General features: G+C 38.7%; 1 protein-coding gene across 3 annotated transcripts; it reads right to left on the bottom strand.

Moving 5' to 3' along the window:
* Nucleotides 1-103: 103 nt before the first annotated feature.
* LOC131229742 (putative lipase ROG1) lies at nt 104-19,169 on the bottom strand. Of its 3 annotated transcripts, none has more exons than XM_058225755.1 (10): nt 18,675-19,162; nt 15,885-15,952; nt 13,730-13,800; nt 12,883-13,152; nt 12,317-12,477; nt 12,121-12,176; nt 11,920-11,972; nt 11,727-11,847; nt 3,173-3,301; nt 104-436 (listed from the first exon to the last, which is right to left on the bottom strand). In XM_058225755.1, exons 1-9 carry the CDS (start codon nt 18,914-18,916, stop codon nt 3,183-3,185), a joined length of 1,161 nt encoding a protein of 386 aa, XP_058081738.1. In that variant the 5' UTR covers nt 18,917-19,162; the 3' UTR covers nt 104-436; nt 3,173-3,182. The 3 variants fall into 3 exon arrangements, with proteins under 3 accessions (XP_058081738.1, XP_058081737.1, XP_058081739.1); XM_058225754.1 differs by having other exon boundaries at nt 3,204-3,301; nt 18,675-19,159; XM_058225756.1 differs by lacking the exon at nt 3,173-3,301 and having other exon boundaries at nt 18,675-19,169.
* Between the last annotated feature and the right edge of the window lie 675 nt (nt 19,170-19,844).

The raw sequence follows: 19,844 nt of genomic DNA, 5'->3' as shown, positions 1-19,844 counted from the left end.
GAACAAAAGCATCACAGCATGGCCAACTTGCTAGCCTTCTACATTAAAGATTTGTCTACAAGGAAAAGCCTTATAGATACCAATGTGCAATCCAACCTCACAATATTCCAATCGGAAATGCGTCATCAAAACTAGTATTTACAATCTATCTTACAACAACAAAGAAATGAACAGAAAGAAAGAAAGAAGGAAAAAATAAAAAAAAATCTAACATTACACCAGCAAAGCGCCTATTATGCCTATTTTGACAACTCTAGGAAGGAAAAAAGAAGAGGAAGATGATGAGACGCTTCTCCTTGCCATTTCTGATGGCTGCTTGCAAAATAATAACATCATATCCTCTTAAGCTGAAGAAATAACTTCCTTACAGTAAAAAATTGTCAATCATGTGGAAAATGACATCGGCCCCATCCGAATTTATACAGTAAGTCTTTACCTGTGTAAAATGAGATAAGAGAATGAGTCATTCCAATAGTGTAATTTGAAATGAAGAGTCATGAAGGATCCTTCACTTGCTGATATGCATAGCATGCTAGGGTTTTTCGATCCAGACCATTGGCTTGTTGGGGGCCCAGTGTTAGATGGACCATGCCCAGAAACCTCCTCGATTGGAGAATCCTAGGCTTCTCATTTGTCACTAAAAACAGGCAGTTAAGAAGAAACTACAGCCATGATCCACATTAAAATGAGTTCATCTCATTTTAGTTAATATTAAGGGTTGCCCCCAAGCAATGCCGTTAACCAACCCTCATTTTGGGAAATTTTGTGAGTTTTGAGGTTAAAGTAAAGCACGTTATTTAAAGTGGAGGCAAATGGCCACTTCCTATCTAAACTAACTTGATTCAATTCTGAAGTGACGAAATGGGGCATTTGATGCAACGTTGAAAAATGCAAGGGGTTATTCACAAATATGGGAAAGGGAGGGGTTTATCTGTAGTATAGAAAACAGGGAGGGGCTAATTGAAATAAAAAACTCTAATAGTAATCATGTATATGGATCAATTTTTTGATAGAGATTAAAAATTTTCTGATAACCCACTATTTATATAAAAATATGATCTTTAACACAAGCAATACTACACACACACACACACACACACACACACACACATGCACACACACCCGACGCACTCACACTAGTGGAATTTCACCACCTATGGATACTCGAACCCTTGACCGGGTGTTGAAACTCTTGAGAGTCTACCACCCGAGCAAGAGTAAGGATCTAAGCTATACTATATATAACACCAATAGTTTTGGTCATTTTTACCCTAGCAATTAGTCTTAGAAGCTTTCGTTATTAGATTTAGAGGCTATAATTGTCGTTAAAACTATAGCTGCTTGGCAAGGGACGGTTTAGAAATTTATCTAAAAAGGCACCGTGCGCGGCACAGGCTGGACCGCTTCTTTTTACTTCTTTTAATCCATCTAGCCTACTCCGACCTCTCCTCTTCTATGTGCGTAGCCCGCATGAAGCATCTGATTAAGGAAACTATCTGACAAAGGCTCTATGGGCTCCACCATGACAATTATGTGACATATTTGGTACGTGTCTTGCATCGGCTCATGTTCTGACGTTAGCCCAAAAATTAGAAACTCAGTTTCAGAGTGTGAATCATGGTGGTTGTACTTGTATCAGCAAAACCCAACTGTATTGACAAAACCAATACACCTCATCTGAAAACTGGACAAATTGCTAAACCAAGGCATAAAAATATTAAAGAATTATTTTAAAATTTTAAAATCATTAAAAACAGGAAAATCGAAAAAATAAAAACAGATGAGTTTAGATGAACAATTATATAAGTTTAAATAAAAAATTCAGAATTAGTTTAAACAAAAATGATTAAAAAAACGGATTGTGGATCCATTAATCTAAACACAAATCCAAGGATCTGTGATTTAAATTTGTTTTAAAACAGAAAAAGCCCCCCCCCCAAAAAAAAAAAAAATCATTAATAAACCCAAAAGGACCTTTCCCAAAAGATTCATATCACAAATTTGAAGAACCAGTTGTGTTTCTTCGAAGCAACGGAATCCCCAAAGTCACTTTTTTTCTTTCCTCCCTTAGCTTTAAACCAAGAAATATGTCAAAAGAAATGGGATCTCCAATGGAACCCAACCTTTAAACTTGTTGAATGAGTTACACTATGCAACTGGTTGTGATTTGGGTGGTATGGGTAAGACTCAGTGTGACTTGGACTGAGTTTGTTGGTTTTATGTCACACGGCCTGCAACTCAATCCAGTGGGGACTGAAACCGATGTGTCTTGAGCGAAACCTAGTCTTATTGGATGATATTTTGAACCATGCCACTTCCTCCAAATGAATACTAGGAAGCAACATTATATTTAGTCATTGCCTCTTTTGATTAAACTGATGTTCCAAACTCTGTTATAAGTGCAGCCAAAAGCTAGTAAAAACCCCCGAAGTTTTTGATGCATTTAAAATCACAAACATAGCTAAAAGGGGAGATGCTCAACATAAAGATGTCAGATGCTGTTAATCTATCATTCAGCAAAAGGTATTTGTTTCCACAGCTTTTGACTCAAAATGCAGGCAGTCCATTTAAAAGGAACAATGGCTTGTAGCATCTTACATTTATGCACCAAAGTGACATAATTATCAGATCAGTCATTTGCTAACTTATCGAACAAGAAACTACTACCACACCTAAGTTTACGAAGACACATCTAATCAAAGAGACTGCAGCTCCTGTTCATCAGCCAACGTACAGTTTGTTGATGGACGGGTTTCCCAGCATTTTCGGTCCATGTTTCAGTGATCCAAATCATTGACCAGATAGTATACTCTCTGGATAAGGGGGGCTCCCCAGAAATAGTCCAGATTAGACAGTCACAGCTCTTCTATCGGCGGTCAGCAAATAGATAGTTGAGAAGAAGTACAATTACAGTTTACATCAGTGGAAGAAGTGCCAAACATGGAAGAGTTGAGATTGTTCAATCTGGGAGATTTCTAGGGCATCCCTTATCCACAAGGAGGGCCATCAAATAATGGTTTGGATTACTGAACCACAGGCTGCAAAGATGGGGAATCCTATGCAACAGAAAATGGTACATTTGCAGATGAGCAGGACCCTATAATTCCTCATTAAAGGATCCGAAGAACAACAGATGAAGTCATGGCAGAAGAAGATAATACTCATGGCATACTTGATGAGATTTAGGAGAAGCACCGACTTGCCTGAATGGTACTGTGGGCAAAATATCTTTGTTTACTTTTGCGAAAGCTGACATCTACACGTTCCCAACTCACTTTATTGAGGCCTCTGATCATTGCCTCTACATCATCAAAAGCCAACGAGAAAAGCATGAGACTATCCACTTAAGAGAGTTCAAAAAATTAGTGGAAGAAAATCATTCAGCATTTTGTTTAATGGAAATGAGTATCTTCAGACTAAGGAATTATATGACATGATCTACTAGGGTTTTCAGTTGAAGAAGAGGACCCCATGGTTCACACATCCAGACCATGGATTTATTACACCCCAATGTAGTGTTGATGCACCATGCCCCAAAAGATATATAAGGTAGGGCAATCTTAATGTTTCAATTTGTGGTTTGAAACCTCACATTTGAGAAGAAAAGCACAGCAATGGATATTGAACTGAAAAGGACACAAGATTGGTTGTTGGGAGCTTTCTATCTGGGAAATTCTTCGGTGATGGTCCATCTATGGTCAATGCATTGGACCAACGGTCTGGATAACTGAACCATGGGCACCACTTGGAATTATAGCATCCTTGTTCTGAGGCTCTGCACAGTATACTCTGGTTTATAGTACTCAGAAGTGGGGGGCCATGGTTCAAGAATCGCTTTTTGAACCATCAGTCTGTACTTGTGCCTAAACATGGATGGATCATGCCTCAAATCCCTCCCAAAATGGGTAGTTCCCAGTGATGAATCTTGGGCCTTTTTTGAGTCTGGACAATTGCTGCATTAATCTTCTTAGTCATCTATTTGTATGCCACACATCAAAAGGTTAGGACTGACTGTCATAAAAGGGCCCAACAGACCAATGGTCTGGATCCACTTAAACATGAGCTTCATTTGACAAACTGAGAACCTTAGTATACTGCACAACACCTGGATCAAGGATACCATAATCCCTCTTGTTCATGTAACAGTGGCAGCTTATAGAGCTATTTATACTTGATATTGCCCGAATCCTCAAAGGTCCATCATAGAGGACTTGCCCGCATCATGTATGAACAAGAACTTCTAGATACACTACAAGTAACACTCACCATTAATGAGAGAAATAGTTACGTTGGTATTCTTGCATGGGCATTCAGTGTAATTTCAATATGATGCATAGCAATGATAATCTCACACATAGAAGGGTAACGATACATATTTTTACCCATATGGATACTCAGCATACTTTTCAATTTTTCCATAGCAGCCTACCGTGATAAACGATATAGATATGATATTAACTTTCTTTTAGGTGATTTTCACCTAGAAATGTTTTTGTGCAGACACACTGAGATATGTATTAGTGAAGGTATAATATGTACTAGTCACTTGTATTTCTTCCAAGAGGAATTGCAGACTCATCAGCAACGATGCAATTTGGTGACCCATAGGATTCCATACATGTGGTATCAGGGTTTCATGATCCTAACCGTTGATCTGTTGGGCTTCACTATGAAGGGGGATGCCTAAAAAATCTTCCAAATTGGAACAGCCTAGCCCTTTGATCCATCATCTACAAACAAATGGCTAAGGAGAAAATATAACAACGCACCCATTCAACAGAAAATAGTTGAAAATTTGGATGAATATGATCATACTTTCTAGCAGAGTAATCCATTTTCCACAGTGGTGCCCATCAGATCAATTGTTTGGATCACCAAACGATGGTCCATGATATATAGAATCCTGGGCACAGGACCCTATAATTCCTCCCATAATTGATACATGTCTCTGTGTGTGTGGATTGGAGGAATAGGATCTTCCTTTCTACAAGAGTTTCAGGACATCCATTATCCACCGCATTGCCCATAAGATAAATTGTTTGGATCACAAAATGATGGTCCACAATACATAGAATCCTGGGCACAAGACCCTATAATTCCTCTCATAAGTATGTGTGTGTGTGTGCGTGCGTGTTTCCATGATATAAAGAATCCCAGGCACAGGACCCTATAAGTGTGTGTGCATGTTCAACTCAAAAGACTACATTGTGGAAGATATGAAGGGGAAGAAAAGAGAGGAGTTTTTTTTTTTTTTTCTTCATCTCTCCCTCTACTTGCTCTTATTTAAAGACCACTTGTCGCAAAAGATAAGCTCAAAACATATGCAAATCAAATCTAAAAGATACACCATTATCTCCAAGGATATGGTCCACCACAAGACAACTGAATATATGTGCACTCTCACACAAATACACTACAATGCGCATTCACCAAAGATTGTGTATTCTAACATTCCCCTCAAACTGAAGCATGTATATCACACATGCCAAGCTTGCTGATGATTCTGGAGACTGCAGGAGAAGTTGGCAATACTTTCGATGACTGTGGTGGTTTGGATTTGAATCGTAGGCACTACTAGTGGCTGAGATGTGAGTCATGGACATTTATGGTGGCTGTCAAAGGACTTGTCACTCTCCCGATGGCCAACACTTCCAGTGGCTGGATAACATTCTGGAAACATCCGGTGGCTGTAGAATGTTCAGAGAGCACTTCCGGTGGTTTTAGAATGTTCTAGCAGCACTTTCAATGGCTGTATGATGAGCTAGCAGCACTTCCGGTGGCTAGAAGACGATCTGGCAGCACTTTCACTAGTTGCTGACACATGACGACCATTTTATTTTTGAACAGTTCTAGATAGGCCATTTGATCGTCAGTGAGGACAAGCCCTTTAAAACTTCATGACGTGGTTCTAAGAAAGGAAAAGGTAGGAAAGAAAAACAATAGACATTTGAAAGAAGGAAGGCATCATGACTCTTAATACCATGTTATACTCAAGAGAATACATTGTGGAAGATGTAGAGAGAGAAGAGAGAACAGAGGAGAATATTTTCTTCATCTCTCTCCCTCTACTTGCTCTTACTTATAAACCACTTGTTACAAAAGTTAAGCTCAAAACAAATGCAAATCAATTCTAAAATATGCACCATTATCTCCAAGGATATGGTGCACCATAAGACAACTAACTGAATATATGGGCATTCTCATACTCAAATACACTACAATGCAAGTACACAGAAGAGAATTTATATATATATATATATATATATATATATATATATATATATATATTATATTATATTAGAGAGCTGGGCTATATATATATATATATATATATATATATTATATTATATTAAAGAGCTGGGCTATAGTGCTCCTAGTTGCATTTGTTCACTTGGATAGTCCAATCAATCAATCTAAACAATTGAAGTCTGGAACACATTTCATAAGCTACCAAGCAAAAATCATATTGATCAGATGATCCAATCCATCCTTAGATTGGCCTTCTTTCCTATAGCCATCCTCTATAGAGAAACCCCTCTTTGAATATGACTTAACTTTATAGATACATCAAGATATAATTGAACAAGCCAATCCTAAATAGCTGGTATAAGGCTATGATGTGTGCAGGGTAAGCATTTTAGTAAGGTTGATTGTACCGTACATTCGAGTGGTTGTGGGTTCCATCGTGATGTGTGTTTTGCATCTGAACTGTGCATCAGATTCTGGCCATCATGAAAATGGGCCACACCAAATATTAGTTAGATCCAAAACTCAAGTGGGTCACAACACAAGGAACAATGTGAAATTTGCCAAAGACCTCTAAAATCAAGTTTTGAGGCACACTTGAGCTTTGGAATGTTTTTTTTTTAGTCCCTTCATCCATTTGGGCAGCACATAATGAACAAGTTTGATGAAGACAGGCCCATGGCCCTCAAAGTGTACAACTGTAGGCCCAAGAAAGCTCATGGCTGTCCATAAGACCCATCAAATGCGCCCAACAACAAAGTATTAGTGGGTCTTCTAGTAAGACCTAGAGTACAATGGGAACTTGTTTTCATCTATTAGTTTCAGAAAGTCCTAAGACATTGGAAATTGTTATCATTTATACGTTAGTCCTAGGAAGTAGAAGTTATTTAAATTTCGCAAGCCTTTGCAGCATTTATGAGAGAGGGTTCTAGCATTTATGTAAGAAGATATTGGAAGTTGTTGCCATTTATGAGTTAGTCCTATGAAGTTGAAGATTAAGTTTTTTTTTTTATTATTGAAAGATCACTGAATTGTATTAAAAGAAGAGAGGAAATACAAAGGGAGCAGGGCCGCTGAGAGAGCGAACCACCTAAACTCCAATGAAAAGAAAGTTACAACCCTTGAGATTATCTACATTAGAAGCCCATTCTATCATCATCCGTTTGACCTTGCACACTAGGAATTCCACCAAATTGGAAACATCCCTGAAGCACCTCCCATGCCTTTCTTCCCATATAGACCACCAAACGGCCAGGAGAGCTATGAAGTTGAAGATTAAGTTTTGCATTAATGAAAGAGGATTCTAGCATTTATGTAAGAAGGTTCTATGGAGTCGATCAATGGTGGATCCTATGTCAATGTAATTCAATTCAGATTTGAAGTGAATGAAAAGTTCTTAAGTAAGGTGTAACTCCTTGCATTGGTTGGTGAGACTCTAATTAAGATATCCAAAGAAGTAGAGAGACTCTACTTCATATCTTCTTTCTTTCTCCTTCTTTCATACATTCTTCTTTCTTTCCCCTTCTTCTTTCATACCTTTTTCTTTCTTTCCCCTTCCGCTTTCTTGCTTATGATATTAAACCCTGCATCCCTTCAAAAAATTCATCACCATTATTTCGTCCGTTGTACATCAATTTTGGCATCAAAGCAAGTTTCTGATTTCTCAAAATTCTTGTGGGAAGATGTCTGCTCGGAGTGGGCAACCATATGTTCCTAAACTCCCACAATCTCAGCGAGATGAACTTCTTTTGGAGTTACAACAACAAGAGCAACACCTCTCCCAACGTACGGACATTATTTGGTCTCCTACATTTGCGGAGCAGCCGGAAGAAGTTCATCAAGAACTCAAAGATGGTGACGTGAACCTCGATGAAGTCTTTCAAGAGCATGAAACTGCAAATGACAATGATGAAGGCATGAGCAACAATCAGCCCAAAGTATCAGCCACTCATACTCTGATTCACATCAACTCTGCATTCTCCCACAGTACGTCAAAAACCTCCACATTGTGTTGAAGCTAGAATTCCACCAGGCAATTTTCATCAAATTTCAGAGCAGAACCGTGAGGATTATAGGGATTGACTTGATGATGTATTGACAGAAGTCAAATTAGAAGTTTTTGATTAATTCGAAAAGCTTGATCCACATGCCTTCCAAGGCTAATTAATGCCTTTGGAAGACTATTTCAACTAGTTCAACATGTCCGAAGAACAGCGGGTTCGTTTTGTGAAGATGAAAAACTCGATCTACCTATAAACTCTATAAACTCGATCAACCTCCCAATACTGATTGGGAGGAAATGAAATTGAAGTTTAAGGAGATGTCTCTTCCTCTTGATTATGAAGAAAGCATCTTCAAGGAGTTATTTCTACTTCGACAAGGAGCTTTAGTGTAGGGAAATACACTGAGAAGTTCAACGAGTTGATGATTCAAAGCCAAATAACAAAGATGAATGACAGGCTATATGTCGGTATCGGATAGGATTAAGATGGACATTAATATGTGGTTATATGCTTGACCAGCCTTGAAGAAGCTTATAAGTTGGCCTTAAAGATTGACGCCCAATTAAGCCACCTGACGCTGAAGTGTGGTGGAGTCATAGCAGGGGGATTCCCTACTTTCCAAACTGCTTCCAGTGATCCTTGTAACAATGTAAGTGTCTCAAACCCTACTTTAGTCAACAACCAAAAGCCTTTTGATGGCAACAATAAGGGCAAGGCTCCCATGAATAGTACATCACACCAAGATAGCGAAGCAAGATGCTACAAGTGTGGCAGAATGGGGCATTATGTTGTTGTGTGGCTTACAAAGAACATTCACTACCATGAAGGAGAAACTGAAGGTGATCCAGTAAGTTGAATCATTAGGAGAATCAGATGTTGAAGACTGGAAGGTTTCCCTAAGACTATTCTCATAGTTTGAAGAATCTAGACCCTAAGAGGAGGAAGGATTGGCATTGCACCAATATTTTCACACCCATGTAGCATGTGAAGGAAAAGTTTGAAAGGTAACCATTGACAGTAGAAGTAGCATGAATGTTGCTTCCAGTTATTTAGTTGAATCTGAAGGTGGAAAAGCACCCGCAACCTTACCAAGTTGGTTGGGTAGATGATACATCGATCCCAGTAAGAACTCAATACTTAGTTAATGTTTCTTTGGGACAATATTATTTTGACTCCCTTTGATGTGATGTTATTTCAATGAAAGTTAGCCACATTTTGCTAGAAAGACCATTGCTACATGAGCGGAAGGTTCAACATAATGGGTTTACCAATACCTATACATTTTTACACAATGACCGTCATACTAGAGTACTCTATTGCTTATCATCCTCAGACGGATGGTCAGACGGAAGTAGCGAATTGAAACCTTATTACGATGCAAGGTTGGAGACAAAGTTACAACTTGAACCTTATTCTTGCTCGGGCAGAGTTTTCATATAATAACTCTGCTAATCGAATGACAGAATGATCACCTTTTGAGATTGCTAATGGTATTAATCCTAGGCAGTCCATTGATTTGATTCCTTTACCAGTGTCTGTTCGCACTAGTGAAGATGCTGAAGCATTCTCTCAACATATCAAAGAAATCCATGATGACGTCCACTGGAAGACTGCACTTAGTACTGAAAGTTATAAAGATAAAGCTGATCTTCATTGACATTCTTCCTAATTTAATGAGGGTGATATGGTGATTGCTCGCGTACAACCTAAGAGATATTTAGTTGGCACCTATCACAAGGTTCATTCAAAGAATTTTGGACCTTATTGTATCTTGAAGCAACTTGGAAAAAATGCTTATTTATTAGAGCTTCCACCAGATGTTTGATTTAGTCTTATCTTTAATGTTGAAGACTTGAGAGCATATTTTGGACACTATGAGGAGATGGAAGAATGCACCATCCCCCTTCCCCCAGCACCTAAAGGAAATGTAGAAGAAAGTGACAATGTGCTTGATGATCAAATTGTTTCCACAAGGCATGGTGGATATCGTAAGTTTTTAGTTAAGTGGAAGAATCGCCCTTAGATTATACGTGGATCACTGTAGAGTATTTTCTGTGAATCAATTCTGATTTGTACGAGCATTACCAGGCTATTCAATCATCGGAGCCAAGTTTTCTCAAGCTGGGAGGAATTGACAAAAAGAGGCCCATGGGCCTCAAAGTGTACAGTTGTATGCCCAAGAAAGTCCATGGTTGTCCACAAGACCCATTAAATGAGCCCAACAACAAGGTATTAGTGGGTCTTTTAATAAGACCTAGAGTGCTATAGGAACTTGTTTTTCATTAATTAGTGTTCTAGAAAGTCCCAAGGCATTGGAAGTTGTTATCATTTATGAGTTAGTCCTAGGAAGTTAAAGTTATTTAAATTTCGCAGGTCTTTGCATTTATGAAAGTGGGTCCTAGTATTTATGTAAGAAGGTATTGGAAGTTGCTATCATTTATGAGTTAGTCCTAGGAAGTTGAGGATTAAGTTTTGCACTTATGAAAGAGGGTTCTAGCATTTATGTAACAAGGTTCTATCGAGTCTATAAACAGTGGATCCTATGTCAATGTAATTCAATTCTGATTTGAAGTGAATGACACGTTCTTGAGTAAGGTGTGACTCCTGACATTGGTTGATGAGACTAACTAATATATCCAACGAAGCAAAGAGACTCTACTTCATGCCTTCTTCTTTCTTTCCCCTTCTTTCGTGCCCTCTTACTACTTTCTCCTTCTTTTTTCTTATGATATTAAACCCCGCATACTTTTAAAAAAGAAGAAGAAGAAGAAGAAAAATCCAGCATCATTATTCTGTCCTTTCTCAAATCAGGGTTGGATGGCATATAAACATTTGATGGGCCCCAATTCTAGGTATTCAATCTCCAGTTTTTCTTCTAGTATGTTCCACCTGGGTCATCGAAGAGGATTTTTTTATTTTTTTTCGCTTGGCCCGGTCAATTCATGGACAGGGTGGATGTCCATATTTGAACAGATATCATGGTAGAACTTTGCTTGACCCCATGGGAAGCTCCCATTAAGTCAACCGCATGTGAACACATACACAGAAACTCACATATTTGTGTGACAATGTGTGAATGAAGAATGAACTTTTCAATTCTGCCCTTCGACAGTTCAAAGAGAACACTTCCAAGACTATAATGATGGAAACAAAAGGTTTAAAAGAACTATCAATACACAACATATACTACTAAAACTATATATAGCAGTCTTTGAGATATCATATTGAGCTTTCAAATCTTGACATTCAGAATATAATGAAAGGAATATCACAAAAGTGTCATCACTACCCCATACTAATAACAAACTTCGCAACCAGATATTAAGGCAATAATTCCAACATAGTTTTATTACAGAAGTCCTATAGCATCACCTGTCTATGTTCAAGTCAAAAGAGCAAGGTAAGTGGAAATAACTTCCTTGAAAGATCAATCAGAAGTACAAAAAGGGAGTACAGAGCAAAAAGGCAACAACCAACCTTCCAAGTCAATAGTCTTGACTTCAGATTCTGAAAGGACTTCCTGCTGAAGACTGTCAACTTTCGGTGCCTCCACATTTACAATATGTGGATACTTGTCATTCTTTGAAAGATGTTGGAGCTGGAAAAGAAAAGATAATGAGATGAATGAAACAAAGGCTTCAAAATATTACATTTATGTTGAGAACTTCACCTTTGGCAGCTCATGCTGACGACGGATTGATGATGTCTTCCACCCGACAATATCTTTCAACTGAGTTAATTTTTTTATGCATGCTAGTGGTTCTTTTCTGTCAAAATTTATATATATATATATATATATATATATATATATATATATATATATATATATATATATATATATATATATAATGTTAATTTCTAAACAGGATACGGTCAAAGCATGAATTCGAGTATGCAACACGGCGCCTGAAAGATTGCAAAGCAGACCTGCAGGGAAAAAAAAAGAAAAAAAAAAGAAGAAGAAGAAGAGGAGGAGGAATCGAATGTCAGATGGTGTGCTCACAAACTTATTTCAAAATGATACAGAAATTTCAGTTCCTCTATGGTCAGTATTTATGGAGCCCTACATGAATTGAAGATCTCCATTGTCATTGACCATCTGAAGCAGAAGTGGAGGCCTTCCCTCATCATTGTCATTGAGGAAGAGATGTATCCCAGTTCTCCCAATAATCCGTGAAGTATGAGTCGCCATTTTCTCCAACATGTGAAAGCCACAAAACAATGGGACCTGCAAAGATATATAAGAACTTAGTCTGGACTACAAGCTCATGAGAAAATGCGAAGTGGATGATGCTAGGTGCTTCATCCTAATGAGAAAATGAGGAGTGGATGCTAGGTGCTAGGAAGAGATGGGGAGAAAAATGGGGGAACTGGAGATAGGGTCCATTGAAGGCGATAGTCGTTGGAAAAGAAAAGGAAAATAAAAGAAGAGTAATAAAATGTTGTCTGAAAAAGTCAGTGTAGGTTTGTAACCAGTCCAAAAGATGCATAGAATCAAATGTTCATTTCATCATAAAAAAGGAGAGATTAAGTGCCCGCAAAACCCCCCTCAAGAGAGAAATAGATGAAACCCTCTAAAGAGATTTATTGAAACTAAAAATTCAATGTCTTTGCAAGTTGTAAGTGAAGCCACCTGTCTATGCCCTCTTGAACCGAGATGAGGGGTTGCAAATGTTATGAAATTCATGGGCTCCAGTCCAGCAATTTTGCCATTTGATTTCTCTTCCGGGTGTTCAGTTCCACATTCAACCCCATTACTGTCTCCATTTTCTTCAAAAGGTTCTGTCCTGGGGTTTCGTCCATAAAGCCTACCAATGGCATATCTTGCTATCAACCCACCTAGCGAGTGACCTACAAAGGATATCTTTTGAAGTTCTGGCCTGCGTTTAATAACTGATATTACCTGAAATGCAGTATATGAAATCTCACTAGTTGACATGGAAGTTCAAATTCGAAGGAATGCTTTTGTACAAGCATAAACCATTCCGATTGCTAGATTGAGGTGCACGATGAATTACGAAATCATTCAAGGCCAATCTATAAGTGAGACTGATAATGGTAAGGTCTACAGGTCCATTTTGTGCCAATCATGACTCGCCCTCGTACAGCATCATTGCCCATAGGTCCCACATGTATAAATTGACAACCATAGGTCCCACATGTATAAATTAACAATGATTAGAACTGTCCATCTGATAGGCATAGCAACAGATGTGCTACAGTAAAAAATTATGATGAACGGATGATTGCGACCCTCAATTGGTGGACTTGAACATGAACGGTAGGGAAAAATGGCACCATTCAGCATGATCACAAGACCGTGGCCCATCCATAGCACTCAGAAGATGAATGGTTTCAATCATCCAACACTCTCTACGTGTGGGCCACATGGGGCGATTCATGCACGAAAAGCATTAGTTGCAGTTAACACAACACGGACAAAAATAATATTGACATAAGATGAGAAATACTAAACGCACCTCTTCAGCTAATCTCTCTCCCATTACATCAACACCATCAAGCGTCAACATAGAGCAATTAGACTCACTGCCTGCATGGTGAAAGGTAATGAAATGCAGTTCATGTTAATAATTGGTGGCAGACATGCTTCGGAAGATCACATAATGTAACACAGGCTGCAGGGCAGAAAGTTGCATTTTTCCAATAACCAATAAATAGGAAAAACAGTCTCATTGAACCACCTTGATCTTGACATTTAGGAATAAACCACTTGAGCAAGAAATATAAATATGCCTTAAAGAGCTTTGCAATGTGCACATGCGTGTGCAATAAAGCTCGTGTACGCACCACACGTGCCAGCATGGCACACGTGAAAGATAATCCATCCACCAGGTTGGTCTAACCTTGTACATGCTTTCCCAAAAAAAAAATCTGGCCCGATCAGCCTGTGGGCCCCAATATTGGAAACACGTGGATGGGCTAGAAAAGTTCAGCTAAGTTTATTTGGAGCCATATATTTATTTCGCAAACTGTGGCCCACCTGAACTGTGTATCAATCCAATTCTTCACCTAGGGCATCAATATAGTGGGCTGTTCTGAGATGGACTGGATCCCAGACCTATCATGCCATGCTGACACATGTGGTGTGTACATGAGCTCTATTGCACAAGCATATGGGCTTAGCAAAGCTCTGCCTTAAAATTAATGCTAGCATTTGTAACAATCAGGAGATTTATGAACTTTTGTTGCAGGAGAAGGATACATGCCAAGGAGATGCTGAAGAGAACTGACAGAAAAGCATAAGAAACTTTAGAGCATGTTAATCAATATGTTTGGCAAATATCTGATCTGTAAATCCACAGTGAGCCAAATTAGGTTACTAATTACTATCGTTATTAAGAAAAGAGAAGAAAAATATGAGAACATAGCTCCTTTTCCTCAATGACATAATAATCTAGTTTAGATATTAACTATGGTTGTCATCCATTCTGGCGTGCATGTTTTGCCTACTGAATCATTTTTGTGTTTTGGTCATTTAGGTAGTTCATTTGAAAAAGGTTTTTTAAAAAAAAAGAAAAAAAAAAGAAAAAGAAAAAGAAGTAAACAGATATAGAAATTGAAGGCAATAGGAAACCTTTCCTTCAAAGGTTTCGCACATTTTGAACCCTCCAATTTGATTGGGAGCAAGAGCAAGGTATTCAGTAATAGTAAAGGTGGCTATAACAGACAGCCTTATGGCCATTATGATAAGGGACATAATGGCCGTTATGGCCTTGTAAGCATCAAAATTTTGTTGAAGGAAGAAAATGTATCGCCCCAAATCAGACCATTACAGCCCCATATTGACCTGTAAAGGGCCAGTAATACAGAGCCATTTTTTTCTAGAACGGGTTTTACGGCCCTGTATCACATAATGGGTCCCACCATTACCATTTATGTAATGACCATTCCATAACTGTTTTTTAATACCATGATTGGGAGGGATTTGTTAGCTACTGTACCCTTAAAGGCTCAAAACACCAAGGCCAAAAATGGCCACAAACAGAAAAATCAAGATAAAAAATTTGTTGCAAAAACATTTTGGCTGAAATGACCAAAACAGACAGAAACATATACCAGAATAACCTGGTTCTTGTACCAGTATGAGATGTTTTGGCTTTCTGTCCAAGAAGGAACAACATCAATGACAATCATACTAGTAGACAATGCAACTAACTTCTTTATAGCATGTGAATAACAATCAGTGGTTGCAGTTTCTAGCCAGACCAAGAAGACCATGTAGGCTTAAAGAATAATCTCAATGGTAATTGACCATTGAGTATTAGAAGACCGCGATGCAGTTCTCTCTGGGTTTCTCATTCTCAAGCTATGTGAAGTATTCTCTTCCCTTGTAATTTGTCCCTCCTAATACTTTTATTTCTCTCCAAACAGCTCAGATTTTATTAGCAGTGCATTCTGTATTGTGAAGAAAGCCAGATAAAGTGAAGGATTCAAATGCTGGCCAATCAAGAAATCCAAATCTAAGATAAGCATCTATAGCAAAACAGTATTACCCTTCAAAAAAAAAAAAAAAAAGCAAAACAGTATTCAACTACACAGAGTTGCCCAACGAAGCCCATTTACTGTGAGAAAATGAGGCTGAGAAAAAATCGATGGAAGTATGAGAAAACTCACAATGCACAATAACATCTTCTGGAAATAACTTGATGAACTGTTTTGCAGCAAATTTCCAATTTGCAGCACTGCATTAAAGAAACGTTAAAAGAAAGAAGTTAACCATATTAAATGTGATAGGTAAGAAGGCTGGAAACATTCAAGAATAATACTTTCAGAATGTTAAAGAAAGACGAACTAGGGATGCATTTTCTGATTCCAGTGCAAAGTGCGTTTGGTAGTACTTATTTTTTCTGGTCCGAGCCCCCCAAAGCTCAACAGAAGATAGGGTGTGTCAACATTGAGGTCTCAGGTTCGAGTGCAGCTTAGCTATGAAAAAAAAGGGGATTACTTCTTTCTCATTGATGACAAAAGCTTTCACGCCTATTTGGACGCCACTTAAAAATGAGTTCATCTCATTTTAGCTGATAGTATTAAGCATTAGAGATTGCAGTTTATAAATTGGTTATTGAGAATATTTTTAATCCCTAAAAAATATAATCTCTAATGCGTAAATATATGAGCTAAAACGAGATGAACTCATTTTAAAGTGGCGCCCATAGTGAACAATGACATAAAAACTTTACAGCCTACATGTAACTCCAAGTAGATGTGAACCCTCAATTGCAGAAGAAAATCTACACTCAAAGATCATGATTGAGGTGAACAAGCCTCCATAAATCCATGCTCCTTTTCTTAATGAGAAGTAAAGATAGATCTTACTAAAAAATTATATCAAGAAACTGGTAATGACTGCCCACTACAAGGGTGATTCACCCCTAGATCAAAGCATCCACCAAATAATAGCCACTCCCCACAATGACAAAGATTTCAAAAAAGATGGAAGAAAGTTACCAAGGACCCGAGTGACCATTCACCACCCATGGTCTCCATGAGAATGAAATGTGGGAAATGGTGGAATTCGTTGTGAGAAGAATAATTTGTCATTGTTTCTAAGTGGGTTACAATGTTAAGACTCATCAAAAGATATATGCTCTCCCGGTGGCAAAGATGTAGAAAAGAGTATGTATCACAAATAGAAAACACAAGTATGGCAACATTTTTCTCTCCCTACCTACCATCCCCTACATGTGGCATGCATCTAAGGGCCTGTTTGGCCAGGCAGATTGGATGGGATTGGAAGGGATTGGAAGATAGATCCCGGGATTGGCCAGGCGTGCCAAACAAAGACGGGATCCTGATCCTGGGATATAGCAATCCCATGGATCTTAAGACAATCCACTCACATCACCATCATTACCTTTAAATCCCATCCAATCCACCCTAATCCCTTCAAAATTGCATGGGATGTGTTTGGTTTGATGGACTGAAAGGGATTGGAAGGTTTAATCCCGGGATTGGCCAGGCGTGCCAAACAGACCGGATATAGCAATCCCAGGACATAGCAATCCCACAGATCTTGCACCAATCCACTGACACAGCTATCATTACCTTGAAATCCGTGCAATCCACTCTAATACCATCCAATCCCATCCAATTTGCCCGGCCAAACAGGCTCTAAGGTGATTGGGAGCTTTAGTCAGTTCGGACACCGTGTGGATGAGCTATAGCTCAACAAGTGCTGTGATTGGATGATGCTATTCCTATATGATTGATGCAATATTTGCCCATTGTACTTCAACCAACTTTTTCTTTTTCAGAAGTCCTTTTCTGACAACTAATGCTAAGTCCAATCACATCATGTTTGGGCTTAACAGTCACCATCACCATGGAGATGATGTACATGTGAAGATGACAAGATCCATTTGTAATGGAGATAGAAAATGATTGCTTTAGGTGGTGAACTTGCTAGCAAACCCTGTCAAATGGCCTATACAGGGAAGATATCCTTAGCCACAAAAATCAAAGTCAAAGCGGTCATATCTTTAACCACTGGATGTAAGGAATGCTTCCCTACAATGCAATCTATCAAAATAATGCTTACCTACAATGCAATCTATCAATGTAACGACAAACACTATAACTACATTCTTGAGCTACCCAACGTCTCATTAATGGCAAGAAAGGAATCATTCAAAGCAATTCCAGCAAAAGAAAACATCACGTGTTTGTTGTGGACCCATGCTTTTGTGTCGGACACTCTAAAACAGTAAATTTGACAAATGCAAATAAGATCCGGACTGTTCATCAAGTGGGTCCCATAGTGGATGGTAAAAATTCACACTAACCGGACAGTCCAAACTTCTGAATTGAAAATTTTTCCCATCCAATGTGGACAGCTAAGGGGTTGTTTGGATGCCTGTAAATGGGGGTAACTTCAAATGATTTACAGGTAAATAATTTAAAGTCTGTGTTTGGATGCTGAAAATTGCCTGTAAATGATTTACAGGTTGTAAATTACAGCCTTCAGACACATTTGATTTACAGGACTACAATTTACAGGCTATCCAAACACAGACAATCATTTACAGCTTACAGCCAAACAGGACAGGCTGTAAATGACTTAAACATGTAAATCATTTACCACTTAAACCATTTACAGGCATCCAAACGACCCCAAAGTGCACATTTGCAGGCCATCAACTAAGAAGGTTAGGATAATCCGTGGAATGGCCGATCTATCTGATGGCCAAGGGCTCGTCCACACATGCCATGTTTGACGTCGGGTCTATTTAAACTTCAAAGAAATCAATCTACGAAAGTTTGCAATTTGACATGGAACACTCAAATGATTCAATGACACGATTATGACATATAAAGGTGGAATTTTTTTTTTGCTGGATTAGGCATCGACACAAATGAAGTTTCTTTCTTCTTCTTCTTCTTTTTTTTTTTGGTCGGAAAACTGACCTGCCTATAATGCCGTTCACGAAGACGACGAGGTGGGCCGGAAGTCGACGATCTCCTGCAACATTGGATTCCATTTCGAGGGCATGGAATCCGTCGGGGATTTCGACGGTGGTATCGGATGAGGTCTTGAAACATCCAATTGTTGAGAAACGGCTCTTCTTCTTCTTCTTAGAGGATTTTCCCAATCCTTTGGATTCTGTTTGGGCTGTTGCAGAAGACCTTTGAGGCTTCAAAGATGCCATTTTTAGAGAGAAATAGAGAGATTTCCGCAATAGAAGAGATTATATACCCTCCACTTCTTTATTTTTTATTTTTATTTTATTTTTATATCTGTTTTTAGTTTTTATTTTTTGGCGTGGAAGGTGTTTGATGTTTTGTTCAGGAGACGAGAAAGGAGTCGTATTTGGCGGGTGTGATGACTTACCAAAGGAAGCGTATTGGCTGGTGTACCACACACCACCGAACTGGCTGGTCTGGGGACGTGTCGTGCGAAGACGAGCGCTGACGCTCCTCGAACTGCGAGTTATACAAACGGTTCAAAGGAGATCAAAGTTACATGGGCCCCACAATAATGTATTTATTATATCCACACCCTTCATTCATTTGAAGAGATCATTTTAGAGTATGATCCTAAAAATTAATTATATCCAAAGCTTAAGTGGACCACACTACAAATAGCAGTGGGACAATGATTCTCACCGTTAAAACATTCTTAGGGCCCATCATAATGTTTGTTTATTTTCCATCCAATCTATTCGTAAGGTCACACAGACCTGGATGAAGTGGAAAAACAAATATCATATTGATCGAAAGCTCCCGTGACCCCAAAAGGGTTTCAAAGGTAGAAGTTCAATCCCCCACTTCTTTTTGCAGTGTGGTCCACTTGATCTTTGGATTTGTCTTATTTTCTGGCAAAAGACTTACGGCGAGCTCGCTAAATGGACGGAAAGTTTGGATATAACACATACCTCATGATGGAGCCCACAGAACTTGGTGACGTCAACACATCAGCCAGGTCGGCGGTGTGTGGTACACCAACCAATCCGCTTCCCTCACGGAACCAGAGGCCCCGTTCCATCGAGTCCGGATCCTCTGTTATCTGGTCAACAGGGATTTCCTGTTACCCTAATGGTTTGGCGTCCGAAGCTTTATTTTGTTTTTTTGTTTTTT

This window comes from Magnolia sinica, chromosome 16 (genome assembly GCF_029962835.1).
Source record: "Magnolia sinica isolate HGM2019 chromosome 16, MsV1, whole genome shotgun sequence".
NCBI lineage: Eukaryota > Viridiplantae > Streptophyta > Magnoliopsida > Magnoliales > Magnoliaceae > Magnolia > Magnolia sinica.
This window is presented reverse-complemented; position numbering and strand designations above follow the sequence as displayed.